This window comes from Homarus americanus, unplaced genomic scaffold (assembly GCF_018991925.1).
Source record: "Homarus americanus isolate GMGI-L3 unplaced genomic scaffold, GMGI_Hamer_2.0 scaffold56333, whole genome shotgun sequence".
NCBI lineage: Eukaryota > Metazoa > Arthropoda > Malacostraca > Decapoda > Nephropidae > Homarus > Homarus americanus.
Genome location: NW_024734940.1, coordinates 8201298 through 8216153, shown reverse-complemented (window position 1 = coordinate 8216153; position 14856 = coordinate 8201298). Strand labels below are relative to the sequence as shown.

At 38.0% G+C, this 14856-nt stretch overlaps 1 protein-coding gene across 4 annotated transcripts in view; it reads left to right on the top strand.

Moving 5' to 3' along the window:
• Positions 1-14856, top strand: part of LOC121870606 (protein zer-1 homolog) — a 70323-nt gene that overhangs the window by 43656 nt on the left and 11811 nt on the right. For 3 of the 4 annotated variants that reach the window (XM_042372441.1, XM_042372442.1, XM_042372443.1), the window contains exons 7-12: positions 338-502; positions 5762-5923; positions 6032-6181; positions 9628-9782; positions 10334-10431; positions 10887-11020. In XM_042372441.1, coding sequence (XP_042228375.1) covers positions 338-502; positions 5762-5923; positions 6032-6181; positions 9628-9782; positions 10334-10431; positions 10887-11020 — 864 coding nt within the window. The other variant, XM_042372444.1, reaches the window with a different exon arrangement.

The following is a 14856-nucleotide window of genomic DNA, read 5'->3' as shown; positions in this document are numbered from 1 at the left end:
TTAAAATAGAGGCCTATCCCTCCACACTCTTAGTTAATTGATATTTAACTGTTTGAAATGTGTTTTGCAGTCCCTATCTTCCTTCATTCCTTCTGATATGTATATGTAACTCCTTTCTCATTCCTTCCTTGACTCTGTTGTTTTCATTAAGTACTCAGTGTTATAATTTTATAACTAGATCTCTATAGTTTTTGTTTTAAATTCTGTAAACTAGAGAGTTTGCAAAAAACAAATAAAAAATTAAGATTTAACCCCCTAGCTTCTTTTTGTTTTGTTTCTTAAGCTGTAATATATCCAACCTTTATGTTATAGGGTGATGAATATATCATATTTTCAGCTATTTGAGTACCGCCGTCTGGTACAGTTGCTACTACGGTTGATCCGAGGAAGAGGTGACGGGGATGACTTTGTACGTCGAATTGCCATTTATCTCCTGAACTCTCTGGCTTGTCAGGTGGATGGGGAGCAGAAGGAATTAGTCGGGGACCTTGGTGCTATTGAAGTAAGTCATAATAATTACAGTATTTGTTATGTATTAATTTATACTTTGTCGTCACTTTTCTTGATGTGTGAAGAAGCTAAAGTTGGCATAACTTATTTTCTACATGCATATCTCCATAGCCCACCATACTGTATGTGATGAAACTGGTGTCATAAGATAGGAAATTTAGTCTAGTTTAAAGTTGGATAGAAAGTCTCGAATTGCCTATGTTAAAATGATTTTGACATACAGTAAAAAACCCGAGTACCAGACCAATTAAGCCACAGCAATGTCGTTAATCAGACGGATTCCATTATTCGGACGTCCATATCAGCAGGGAGGCACTAACACAGACTGGCTTATTTAAGCTCATAATAAATTAGTTCAAGTAAAATAAAAATTTTAATGATTTACTTTCTGTAAATTTAGTTATTTGTTTGTCTTTTATATAATGTGTTATAAATGTAAGTAAGGTTTTAGATTCTAGAAGCTTTCAGAGCTGCAAAAAAGATTTTGGAAGGTTCCCAAGTCCCAACGTTCATATGTATGTGGCATGGATGGCCTTGTGCAGTGTGAAGTAAAGTGGATGTGTACAGTATACATCTGGCAATGAAATGGACATATTCACGAAATCCATTTAATTTTCATAGGTAGATGTAACAATGATTAAAATGGAATAGCTTCCAATCCTTCGTTATTCTTTATTTTACATACACCAAAAATATTTCAAAATTTATATAATAAATAGTAAAAATAATACATAGCACATAGTAAAATATAATAGTACATATTTTATATACAAAAAATAATTCCTTCCACTCTTGAACCATCCTATGGGTGACTCCAAGAGTGAAAGTTCGGCCAGCCAGCTGTGTATGCCGTCAAGTCACATTGAGGGGAGTGTAACAAATCCATAGTCCATACATACGTTCACCTCCTACACAGAATACTGTTCACACTCATGCTCTTCATTTTTTTAAATTTTATTGATTTATATTACATTTACTTTATTTCTAAGTCACATTAGAGGACTGAAATGATTTCCCACAACTTTTACAGTTTCATTACATGAATCAGTGGCATTGCAGGTGTGTATGGTACCCACTTTCAGTGGAGATGAAGTGGATCACACATGGTAAAGTGTTTTCTACTCTTTGTGGCCATACCCAAGCATACTTGCTTGGGCATTGTTCTCACAATGTGTGTTGTTTATACGTCACTAGACAACAGGCACGTCTGCACCGAGTAATAGACTGAGTGCCGCAACTGTGTTGTTGTGGTGTGGATGGGACCGCGTGGTCCACGTCACGTTGCTCCATAACAACAATGAACCACAAGATAATATAGTTCATGTTTTTATGATCAAATTTTTATGTAAAAATTATGGGGTCAAATTGTATACAGTATCCATAATAATTTTGAGGGTTTAAAATTTTTGCATCTCTGTGGGTCAATTATGGTGAACAATAGCTACGTAGTGCATGCTTGGGGTTGGTTAATCTTACCAGTAAGCTCCTTTATCCTGGGTTTGCTTACCATACCCTTAGATTCTTTCTTTATTTTGCTACATGAAGAGCAGAACTTCATTCAATACATATGATGAGTGATGAGAATGAAAAACAGAAGAGAAGTAGGAAAAGTGTTAGTCTGAATGGAAACAGAATCGAGAAAGTGAGGTATTCCAGATATTTTGGAGAGAACGTTATCACTGATTAGAGTAATAAGAGATGAAGTTGAAGGTGCCAGGTGATGTGGTTCATCATCATCATTAAAATTTTACGGCCATTTTCAACTCTTACTCACCATGCTATGCGCTTTCTTGTACAGTGCAGTAGTCTCTCTTGTCAAATTCCTAACTCTTAATGTCATTTCTTTCATCTTATCCCCACGTCATTTTTGTCTTACCTCTGCCTCTCCTCCCCTTTATAAAAAATATAGAAATTAGGAGAAGACAAAGAAAGCTTATATTTTTGTTTAAAGACTGTATTGTGGGTAGTTCAATAGTACTGTATAAGTACTCACTGAGCTGTTAGGTTCATTGCAATATATATCCCTGGGGTACGTAATCTTGAGGATCTTACTGTATATTTTGTTGTTGTTTAATACTATTGGCAACAGAAGGCTGCAGTGTTAGTAAATAATAAACTTACTAAATGGTTCACAGTTAGACAGGGAGTAAAACAAGGCTGTTTTCTATCTCCAACATTGTATAAAACATATTCAGAATTCTTAATGAAGGAGGAAAAGTTAAGGATAATATACTGTACAGTAATACAAAATATATGCTATGCAGATGATACTGCTCTTGTCACAGATAGTGAAGAGGCGTTGCAAAACTCGTTAACAGATTAGTGGAAAAAAGTGAAGAATATATTTTAAAAGTTAATGCTGTAAAGACTAAAGTACTGTAATGGTTGTTTCCAAATTGGAAATAATCCTAAAACGAAAATTATGGCAGGTAACAGGGAACTTTAACAAGTGGAAAAAATTTTGTATCTGGAAAGTAACATTAGCTGTAATGGTAGATGTACAGAAGAAATCAAAACAAGAATTAGGCAGGCAAAAACATCCTTTAATAATCTAAAAGAGCTAATGAAAAGGAACATTAACTTTAATTTGAAAAAAAAAAAGCTGCTGAAAGGCTTTATACACCAAGGACTGATGTATGGGTCAAAAGCGTGGACACTTTCAGCAGACACCAGAAAATGTGGTGTTATGGGCGAAGACTAAGAATAAGCTACACTGACAGGATAACAAATGAAGAAGTACTAATGTAAGGGAGGGATTTCTTTGATGCATTTTCTTATTAATTTATCCCACTGCTATTAACTTTTAAACTCTTCAACCTTTTTTCTTCTTCCTTTTTCATATTTCATTAAGTATGGATAGTAGTTATAGCTTAGTTAAGTTATTTCATAACCTTTGACCTTTGGTAGCATGGCTCGAGGGTTAGTACACATGGGTACACTGTAATTCTGGCATCAAGCAAAGGAAAAGAATGATGGTAAAATACTGCAGGTAAATGATACTCCTAACATACAAATAAAATGGTTTATTAATGTAAAGTTATAGTTTAAGAATAATTTCAGTAACACTCAACTACATGGGTCAACTCCCTGGCTTTACTCATTATGTACTGTTAAGCTTAGGTACATTCTCCACTTACACCATTACTGGGTGTAAATTTACAAGAACACACAACACTACTCTTATATAGCACCTTTCAGCATACATGTACATGGGTAATTGGATGAATAACACAGCCAAAACATAGGCCTACTGAGTGGTGGACTTATCCATAACAATGATGGGTGCTGGCAGTGTTTGCTCGGCCTGTGAGATCATCAGGCTGGACAGTGAATGCATCTGACGAACGTTTGGGCAGTTGACTGGGCCCCAGAGTAGGTAGGTACTTAGTTAGTTCCCCACACCCGTGTTCACGAATTTACCCGAGTTTACTGGCCTTCATCCATCTCCCAAACTAGTGTGGAGGTCGTCCCAATCTACAAGGCTCTTCGCTGAGAGGAACCTGTGGGTGGAGGGGTTTCAGACGCCAGACTCAGGTTGTTGACATGAATGTCAGCGTTGAGGGCGTAAGAACACTTCACCTGAAACACATCAAAGTTACGTCACTGTATCACTTGCATATTCAAACAATTAACTAAGTCAAAATCACTTAATGTGGTGAAGTATAACACGGAACTGGACATTACCTGTGGGTGGAGGGGCTTCAGAAGCTAGACTGAGGGCCAAGAGCGTCAGTTTCCCGCTCCCTCCCTCCCACGCATACCTCAGAGTCTCACTCGCCCCAAATAACATCAACGACTACGTTACTTTACTTTGACGTGTGAAAATGAGACTACGAACTTATTTTTATTTCCGAAGATTCACTTTTCAAACTACGCTCTGAATGAGCTATCGAAGACAAGAATTAAATTGATTTTAAGGTTCAGGTTGGCAGTCCCTGGTGAGCGGAGCATAAGACAAGGAGTATTAGGTTACACCCGTTTGATTCTGAGAGATACGTGGCGTGACAGTTCCCTTCAGGATAATTAATTACTATCATAATTAACATACTTACAACAATTTCACCATGAACATCAGATTCTCTGATGCTCATTTGTGAAAAAGAGGTGACTTCAGCCTCGGTTAACAATTACCGGCATCTCTAGGGACGACGTCAATGATACCTCATTCTTACAATAGATTCTACCCTGACTTATATTGACAATTTCACTAACAGTAAATAAAATTGAAGCTTTCAACATCAGTCACAAAGGATCTTGAATGCTTCATCTGTGCTGAAGCGGTTAGAGAATGAATGTTTCAACTGGAGGACTCGAAAGATTTACAGGTTTTGTGGGCGTGGTAGCTTAATGTGAATTGTTAGGTTTAAACAAACCAGTCATGTCACTGTGACCATGACACTAACATCAGCAAGAACTTAAGAGAAATACTTGAAATGCACTGAAAAAGAAAAATTAGATGCTTTGGTCATATAATTAGGGATGAGGGGATAATAACAGAAATGTTAATGGGCAAAGGGGAAGGCAGAGGTTGGGATGGATGATTGAAATTAAAAACTGGCTTCCTAGAGATATACAAAACCTTAGAGGATTGGTAAAAATAGCCCTAAAACTTTTAGAGTGGAGGACTGTGGTCACCAACCCTCAGATATGAGGATGGTACTCTGATTGATTGAATTCTAAGGCAGCCATCTTTGTCTTCTGGAAACTGATGTAAACTGTTCCTCAATTCTTGTTGGTGTATTTGTAAAAAAAAAAATTGGGGTAACTTTTAACAGAACACCCGTATGTCAATATATATTTTAATTTTCAGAATACAGCTACTCCTCGACCTACGACCTCCTCGACTTACGACCACCCAGACATACTACCGCCCCAGTCGTACCAAAATTTTTTTCAAATTACGTATTTTCGAGTCCCGACATTAGTGATTGCGCTGTGTACTGACAAAATTTTTACTTGTAATACCCTTTAAAATGGCTGGCATGCTTAGAAGTGAGAGTTTTGTGGTGCTGAGAAGAAAAAGAGACACCCATTTAAGATTTTCTATGTATTATCTTCGCATTTTCGACTTACGACCAATTTGACTTACGACCTGGATTTGGGTCCCTAACCCCGTCGTAAGTCGAGGAGTGGCTGTATTGAGGTTCTCACGCTTGTATGAATTATGGTAATTAATGTTGTTTTGGTGTCTTGAGTGTTTAGTCTATTTTTTAGTAATTAATCAGTGGTGACATTAAATTTTCATCAACAGACAATGCTGAGGCTGATAAATGACAGGTTGAATCGGCACATGCACGATGACATGTTAGAAATTGCTTGGTCTGCCATGTGGAATGTTACTGATGAGACTCCTGTCAACTGCTTGCGGTTTCTAGATGGCCAGGGTATGACCTATTTCCAAAAGTGTCTTAAGGTATGTTCTTTTGAATTTTGATAGTCTGTTTCTGTTATTTTATGAAATAGTAAATACATATATTTATTCCTTTGCATCCCAGTTTAGGTTTTTGACATTTTTCTGTAGGAATTTCCTGACAAGCCTGAGTTACTAAGAAACATGATGGGCTTGTTGGGTAATGTGGCTGAGGTGAAGGACCTTAGGTGTCGCCTCATGACTTCAGAACTTCTCACAACCTTTGCTGACCTCCTAGACTCCAACTCTGATGGGATTGAGGTAAGGCTAATGGAGTTGCAGTGCAATACTGTATTCTGTTGACAGATGTGTTAGTAGAGACCAGTAGAATTTTTTTTCTTATTTCCAACAGCTGTTTGGAGGAATAATCAATCTTGTTCGAAATTTATGCCTTCTGTATGTGTGCCAGGCAATGAGGACTAATTATATATAGAAAGTATACTTTATGAGTATGGTAAGTGAAAGTGGGTCCAACAGGACTAATGATCCATTAACAACAATGAATACAGTACTAGTCTTAACTGCACAAGGTGGCACTGTAGCCAGCACTACACTCAATCATCCTCTTTTTCTCAATTGTTTAGTTAGGTAATTCACTGTTAGGGCACAAACCATCAACCATTGGGATCAAGGCAAGTTAATATAATGCTTTGCTTGGATTAGAAATATGGGTTAATATTGACAAGATACCCTCTGCCGCTTTATTTGTTTTGATGTTTCTTTCCTTGCTATATTTTCGTCGGTGAGTTCTGATGTGATATTAATTTCCTGGGCAAATGCTATGTTTGGTAGATAATTAGACCCTTAGGCTTGCATTAGTAGAACTACTACGTCTTGAGCAGCGATTTTGTCCTACGCTCAGTGTACGGTAGATAGATGAATTTGTTACCATAATGATCCTGAATACTTTCTCTACAAGGCATCCAATAAAATATCCTTAAACAAAATATTTTGACATGATATAATGATGGGGACTTCATTCTTTTATATATAAAAATGTAAGAAATGTTGACACTGGAGTCAGCAAAGTAAGTTTTAATTAAGTTAGAAACACCATTTAGTTATCAAAATAATCCTGAATAGTTTATCTAAAAGTATGGTTTACATAAATATATTTAACAATTTTTATGATACGGACACCCGCATGAATGGAACTGTGTGGAAATTTCCACTCTGTACTGGGAAAGTTTTCCCCAAGGCTAAACTACACATCTCGCATGGACAGATACAAGAGCTATACAGTATTTCTATATGCAAACACCTCTGTAAAACATACAATGTATTGTAAATAAACAAGATAATGTACACTACTACTGTATTGTATATACTGTGCTCACCAGCAGATGCTATCACCTTAAAACCTTCAGTGATCATACACTCTGCTGAATGTAATACATAACTAATCACCTTTTATGTCTTAATACTTGTGATGGAGGGGGGGGGGGTAGGGGATTAGTGGATCTCATGTTACTGACCTGACCTGATGCAATGTCAGGTCATCCATTGTATATAAACTTCTCTCATTTGTGGTGGAGGTGGAATGGGGAATTAGTGGTCTCATATTACTGACCTTCTGATGCAATATCAGGTTACCCATTGTCAGGGTGGGGGATTAGTGGGCCTCATGACCTGAAGAATGATGTCTTGAATAAAGATGAAAGCCAAGGGGCTCCAGTGTTTCCCTTTTCCTGTACATTTGATAATTTCACATTTACTGAATGTACAGTACCTTATACGTAACTGTAACCACTTTCTATGTCTTAAAACTGTATTCTTGGCTGATTATGATCTGGTACAGTTAATGTACAGAACTGCACAACACATATTGTTTGCAAATACAGCAGCTAGCAAGAGAACAACCTTCTTCAGTGGCAGCAGAATATAGCTAAGCAGCTAGGCTACTCATGCATATGGCACATGAGGATGCATTGGAGCATGATGCAGTATCTAGGAACTCTCGGAAAAAAATTTCCACCCCAGAAAGGAGAAGTTTGGGGAGATTTTTATTTTTTTTTTTTTCCCTTCTCCAAATGTGCCTGATCTTCATTTTCAGAAACTCGTTCCCATACCCGAAATGGAGAGAGTTGTTCTGGAAAATTTCCAGCTCATTTTCAATTCCGGCTATTGGAGAATTCCGGGGACCAGGGATTTTGGCTAACTGGGAGATTAATGTCGTATAATAAGTCACCAAATTAAATTTTAGTATACAGGTACAGTATATAGTTTACAGTAATTAACCCCTACTTCCCGAGCTAGGGTGTCGCTGGCCATACCCCCACGCAGAGTAAATCGAGAAAAATTAACTTTTCCAAAAATAAGTTTTAGCCTTTTTAAATGATAAAACATCAAAAGGTAGTAATAAAAACTATATATTGACCCTCTAGAAACTTCCCTGGGGCCGCAGTGACGAGGGAGATAAAGGGACAATATTGTTTTGACAGAGTGCTCGTGGTCACTACACACTCGGTGGCCATTTTCTGCTTGCCTTTGTGTCTGGGATGGCAGTAATGCATATATTTACTGTTCATAATACTTATTTCCTATAAATAATTCATTTAGAATTTATTTTAATTGCATTATTTTTCATAAAAAGTGTCACAGTCTGTCGCCAGGTTGAGGGACGACTCCGTGGCGACAGGCTAACACGTCCTAACCGCACTGAGCCCACCCACATTACCCTGCGTGTGGAGTGACCACCAAATAGTCATGCTGGAACCTAATAACCCGCGCTGGGCATTCAAACGATGGCGCGAAAAGGCTCATGTTCCGGAATGTCAACCGGGTCGCCCGAGATGGACGTTTCGGAACATCAACCGGGGTGTAGGGGTTAAGAGGGAGGTTTTTAGCATGAGGAAACTACTGTACAGATGTGTTCACTGACCAGTATGTATAATACATGTGTGTAGATACTATACTGTACTGTATATATGTTTGTGTATCAGTTAATCTTATGTACTGTAATGAATTGAGTTCCAGAATACAGGAGGATGACATACTGTAATGCTTTTAATGTCTACATTCATTCTATCCTTAAACAAGTCCAGACACTCCTCCATATTAACCATGCGGTATACAGCACAGTAATCTTGTCTTTCTGTTGTTCATTGTTTTTATCTTCTTTTTCTTCCACTTATCTCATATTCTGCTTTTTTTTTTTCTTTTTTACCTCACTCATGTATGCTTTGTTATTCATCTATTCAATATTCATATTGTCTAAGATTATATTAATTGGTGAAATATTAAGTATTTACTGTGAAAAAGATTTGTGACAGTGTTAACATATCCTTTTCTTGAAGTCCAATATGCTGAAGCTTTTATTTACAGTGGCTTTACATATACAATACTCATGTTAAATCTTTCTTTCAACACTACTAACTGCAATACTGTAGTGGCATTTTACAGAAGGAAGATATTAGGATTTTTAAGGGAAGAACTGAGGACCTGTTACCTGGATGTGAAGTAATATATTATGTATTGAATGAATGTTGGATATGGCCAGTTGGTGAACCTAAAAAACATACAGGGAATGGAAGGACAGAAGGGAGAACATAATGCGACCTGGAAGACACAGCAGAGGATAAAGGTGTAGGAAAGAGTAATAATCCACTTCCATGTCTTATTATCAGGTAAAATCTGTTTCAGTTTTACATATTATTATACTGTAATACTGCATAATCATATTTATCATATTTTTTTTTTTCTGATAGGTAAGCTACAATGCTGCAGGAGTGTTGTCCCATATTGCAAGTGGGGGTCTGGAGGCTTGGACCATAGATCGCCCAACAAGAAATGAGGTGTTAGAGAGGATGGTGGCAGCAATAGAACGGTGGGATTTAACATCAAAGCGGAATATCAATTACAGGTTCGTCCGTCTCATAGAGTGAATTGAATCATTTTATTTCACCTTGTGTCATGTGAAATATATACTGTATTTCAGGCATTTCAGGTGACTATAACAATTCATATTCTTGTATTTTGAGCTACCGTGTTCACAGGTATACATTTATTGAGACTTCGCTACTCCAGTATCCCTCAGTTGTTTTTTGTAAATATTTTTCCCCTATTTACCTAGTACTGTACCCAGTGCCAAGAAAAGGCTTGTAGTCTCTGTATATCTACAAGTTTTTTTTGCTTCTCATTACTGAACTTACTGTTGTTTCCAACATTCTAAATTAAAGCTGCTTACCTACTTGAATCTTCCTGAAACAATAAGAGGGACAAAGTTACCTTCGTATTCATGTCTGCCAACTGTAATGTATGAAACATGTTTTGATGATTCTACCAGTTAGTTTGTCTATTGTGTACTTCAATAAATCAACATACTGTACCAGTTACTTGAGTATGATAATGCATAATTAATACTTGAGAAGTAGTATGATTATAGAGCAGTAATAATTTTGTTTCATTTCACAGATCATTTGAACCCATCCTGCGACTTCTAGAAGTTCATCATACACCTCAGTGTCAACATTGGGCAGCTTGGGCACTTGCCAATCTCACGCGAGTATACCGTGAGTTACATGGCACTCTGGTGTTTTTCTGCAGTTTCTAGTATTAGTTGATGAACACGGAAATGGTTGAGATGTAACACTGGTACCGGGGTGTTTCCATGACAGCACAACATACAACACTGGTACTGGGGTGTTTCCATGACAGCACAACATACAACACTGGTACCGGGGTGTTTACATGACAGCACAACATACAACACTGGTACCGGGGTGTTTACATGACAGCACAACATACAACACTGGTACCGGGGTGTTTCCATTAAATTAAACGTTTCATTTTCGGCGTCAAGTGGCCACAGGTTGTGACACCAGATGTTTTACTCAATCAATCAATCAGTTATGTGCCCTCACTGCTCGCTGGCATAAAGGGCTGCCTCTGAGTGTGGTCTGCACTCATATGGAAGTGCCTTATCTTGAGCTATAGTGTTGAATTATTTATTTATTTTTTTTTTCAGCTGATAAATATTGCTCCTTAGTTGAGGAGGAGGGAGGCATTCAGTTGCTGCAGGCGCTTCTCAAATCTCCAATGCCTTACCAGCGTATCAAAGCTCTCGCCAGAATTGTAATTACCCAGTGCCAACACTATAAGGTTTGTATATTTATGCATGTTGAGTTGATGAAGCTCATTAACTATTATTTGATATTAAAACCTTCAGTTTTTTCTGTTATAATTAGCTTTGTTCCCTTGTACTGTACAGTGTGTGTGTGTATGTCTGTCTGTCTGTCTGTCTCTTCTTCAATATTCTCAAAGTTTTGATATGTAGTCTCACCTTCATGCCACTATGAATACTACAGAACCTTTTCTTATCCTTCTATTTAGCAGTAATTACAGTTATTAGGTGACACTCCATTTACTGAACCACTCTTGGCTAACATTTACAGTACACCCGATCTTTGTCTTTCCTCTTGTTATTGTTAAATTATCCCCGCTTAGTCAGGTGGGGTAAATACTGTAGTGATTAGTATGTGTGTGTATCTGTTTGTCAGTCTGTACTCTGTGATTAATTAAAAGGTTGGTAGAATCAAATAATCCTCTGGGTAAAAGCTCATATGGTGATTTTTTACCAAATTTATTTCCTTGACCCCCCATGAGCAAAATTGTCTGGGGTTAGCCAAATAAAATATTAACACTTTTCTTGGATCTCGACAAATAAAATCTCTACGTTTCCTGGATTTGGACACTGTTTAGCATTGACTTACGTTGATAGAGAAAACTATTCCCCCAAATCAACCATTGGGCCGAACACATAAAAAATTGGACATGTGATAAGGTGTGGCAACCCAAGTGGTGTGAGTCCCTCCCTCCCTCCCTCCCTAACCCAGTAATGAGGCATTATACTTGACAGTTTCAGTATTTCTGTCCACTTCATGAGTGTACACTCTGTATCTGTCTATGGTCTTGCCACAACCTGTATATTTGTGGATTATCCTCCCAACCACAGTGATTTGGGTCATACAATAGTGTGCTGGTGATGTTTCAAAATATTTGTGTATAACAGTGACTGTTATTTGTATGAAATGGTTGCTAAAAAGAAAAAAATTACTATGGCTTGGAGGGGAGGCAGCCACTTTGTAACGGTAATGTGAGAGCTAGGCCTAGAGACACTCTCTCAAGAAGAAACAGACATAAAACTAGGTTATTCCTGCCCCTCAAGTCACGTGAAAGAGGCACAAACACGAGAAGATTGGGTGTTGTTTTGTCTTGTTTACTTTATATATGTTTACTATTCTACTCATTTTGCCTACTCTTAATCATACTAGGGTATAGGTTAAACCTCGACTTAACGGTATCAACTGGACCTGGACCGTGCCATTAAATCGAAGTATAGGAGGGGGGCATAACTTAAATCGTTACAACCCTTTGAAGTAAGAACACGGAACTTCTAACTTTAAGTTGTTCATGAAATTTCTTTGCCTGTTAAATAATTATTTCACTTGAGAGTTATAAACTGTTGTTGCATCGCTGACAAAACCATTGCATCAAGCACTTTTCTAAATCTTTGTGTTTCCCAGATTTCATGTGCTTATGCTTTTCCATTCCCTTTTTTGTGTCACTGTCCACATAGTGCTTAAGGAATTCATCTTTCTGCTTCTTTAAGTCGTAAATTGTTGAGGAACCAACACCATAGATTTCACAAAATTGACGGACAGACACTCCACAGTCTAGTTTCTATAATATTTCAACCTTCTTCACAATGTTCAGGGAAACTCTTTTCTTCTTTGGGTTACTAGCAACTCTGGTAGAATTTTCAGGTCGCTTAGAGGCCATAATTGTTCCAAAGAAAGTATAAATTTAAGACGATCACACAAGCACAGCCAGGGCCGGATTCAGGAGTGGGCAAAGCAGGCAGCTGCCCAGGGGCCTCCACAATCTGGGGGCCTCCACATATTACAATATTTTATTTATTTGTTTATTTAGTTGGATTATTTTTATTTTCATTCTTTAAAATTCATGTTTATCTATTCCATCACGTAAAACTATGTTCAGCAAGAAGCGTGATAGAAATTAGGCTAGCTACTCCTTGAAATTCATGAATACCTGGTTTTCCTATGAACTGTATATTTTTAATGAATGCTATTGTTTGTGTTGCTAATAATATATTTAGAATTCCACAAACATATATTGATTAAAAATGAACTACATGGAATAACGAAATTGAGATTAAAAAAAAAATTAAATATTTTTTTCATTATCACTTCCATTACGAATGCCATCAGGGCGCTGTGTTTGTTGACAGTCGGTCGGAGGGGGTTGGGTCGTGTAGTATCTGCACATGGGTTGTCATGTGTCTGTCGATTAAAGAGGAGACTTGCGTCGCCCGTGATTCGTGAACTTCCCACGAGTAGATATAAACATGTCTTGCAGATGTAAAATGAGAGAGAGAATTGTCATGTGTGCTTGTTGAGTGAAGTCGTTGCCGCTCAGTGATGAATGATCTTGTCAGTTGTCATTTCCTAGAACATGTCTTGCAAATGTACAGTGAGAGTGCAAGTGAGAGAGAGTCGATTGATGCTTGTGTTTAGGCTCGCTTCATTCGCCACCCCACCCTCTTGGGTACCGGGTAGTTATAATGAGGGGGGGCCTCCACAAAGAGGCTGCCCATGGGCCTCCACAGGTCTAAATCCGGCACTGAGCACAGCACCAGGTGGACTTCAATGCCAAGACAAACTGACCGCAGCGCTAGAGGAGCGTTGCAGCAGGTAGACTAACTAGTGGAAATTACGAGCGGGCATTTCAAGTTCATGATCTGTAAATTTCGCTGTTAAATTTGAGTTGCTGATAAATCCAGTGCTGTTAAATCAAGATTCTACCTGTAGTCAGTATTCCCTCAGTTAGGCCATATTGCAGTTCCAACAATGCCATATTATTGCACAGGCTATCTTGCATCCAATAGTGGAGCTATAATTCATAAGGGCACATATGGATAACACATTATGTAGGAGTGAAAACAAAGTGGGTCCCATAGGCACGACTACCCATTAGGGGTAATGTGGATACAGCTCACTGTATATTTAGGGGTAAATGCCCATAAAAAAGTACAGGTTTCCCTCATTTTCTAAATAGTTAGGTTCCTTGAAAACCATTTGGATAGTTAATTTTCAGATACCAAATAACGGAATAAATGGGAAAATTTAGGTTTAGTTGTCCAACAAGAAAACCCCAATATTATACCTAAAATAAAATTAAATTGGTTCACAAACAACAAAGAACCTACCTAACTGCTGTATGGTAACTGCTAAACTAAATAAAATACTGTATACTTTACAGTTAGAACATTACAGTATACAGTAAATCCTCATTTAACGTTACGCCCGTGAACGTTGTTTCGTTATAGCGTCATTACTCTTTTGATACCAATAATTTGGATAACGTCCCGACGACTCAATATAACGTCGTTTTTGCGTCGTCACGGACTACTTTTTATGGCGCATCACCCTTTCTCATCTTGCCACGCTACGCTTTCTCAGCTTGGCACGTTACCTCTCACTCGCAGAACGTTACACAGCGTACCCAAGCGACGCCAGTTTTTGTTAGGCTTCCACAGCGTTCTTACATGTTCAAGTGTTTTTGCTCGTAATTCTGTACTTTAATCATTCGAAATGGCTTCCAAGCGCCCATCAAGTGTTTGTGATGCTAGTGCTGTGAAGAAGCAACGTAAGACCATTAGCCTTGCTATGAAAATGGAGGTTTTAAGCCGTTTTGGAAAATGGAAACGTGCAGTGGACATTGCTGGTGCGCTTGGTCTAACCCCCACAACTGTGCGTACTATCCGGACCAACACGGACAATATTAAAGCTAGTGCTGGAAGTGGTAGTCCTCTGAGTGTAACAAAGACAAGTCGTACTGGAAGTTCAGTGATTGAAAAGATGGAAAATATCCTGCTAGGTGAAGGATCAAAGGAAGAGAACTTTTCGGCCAGCCGA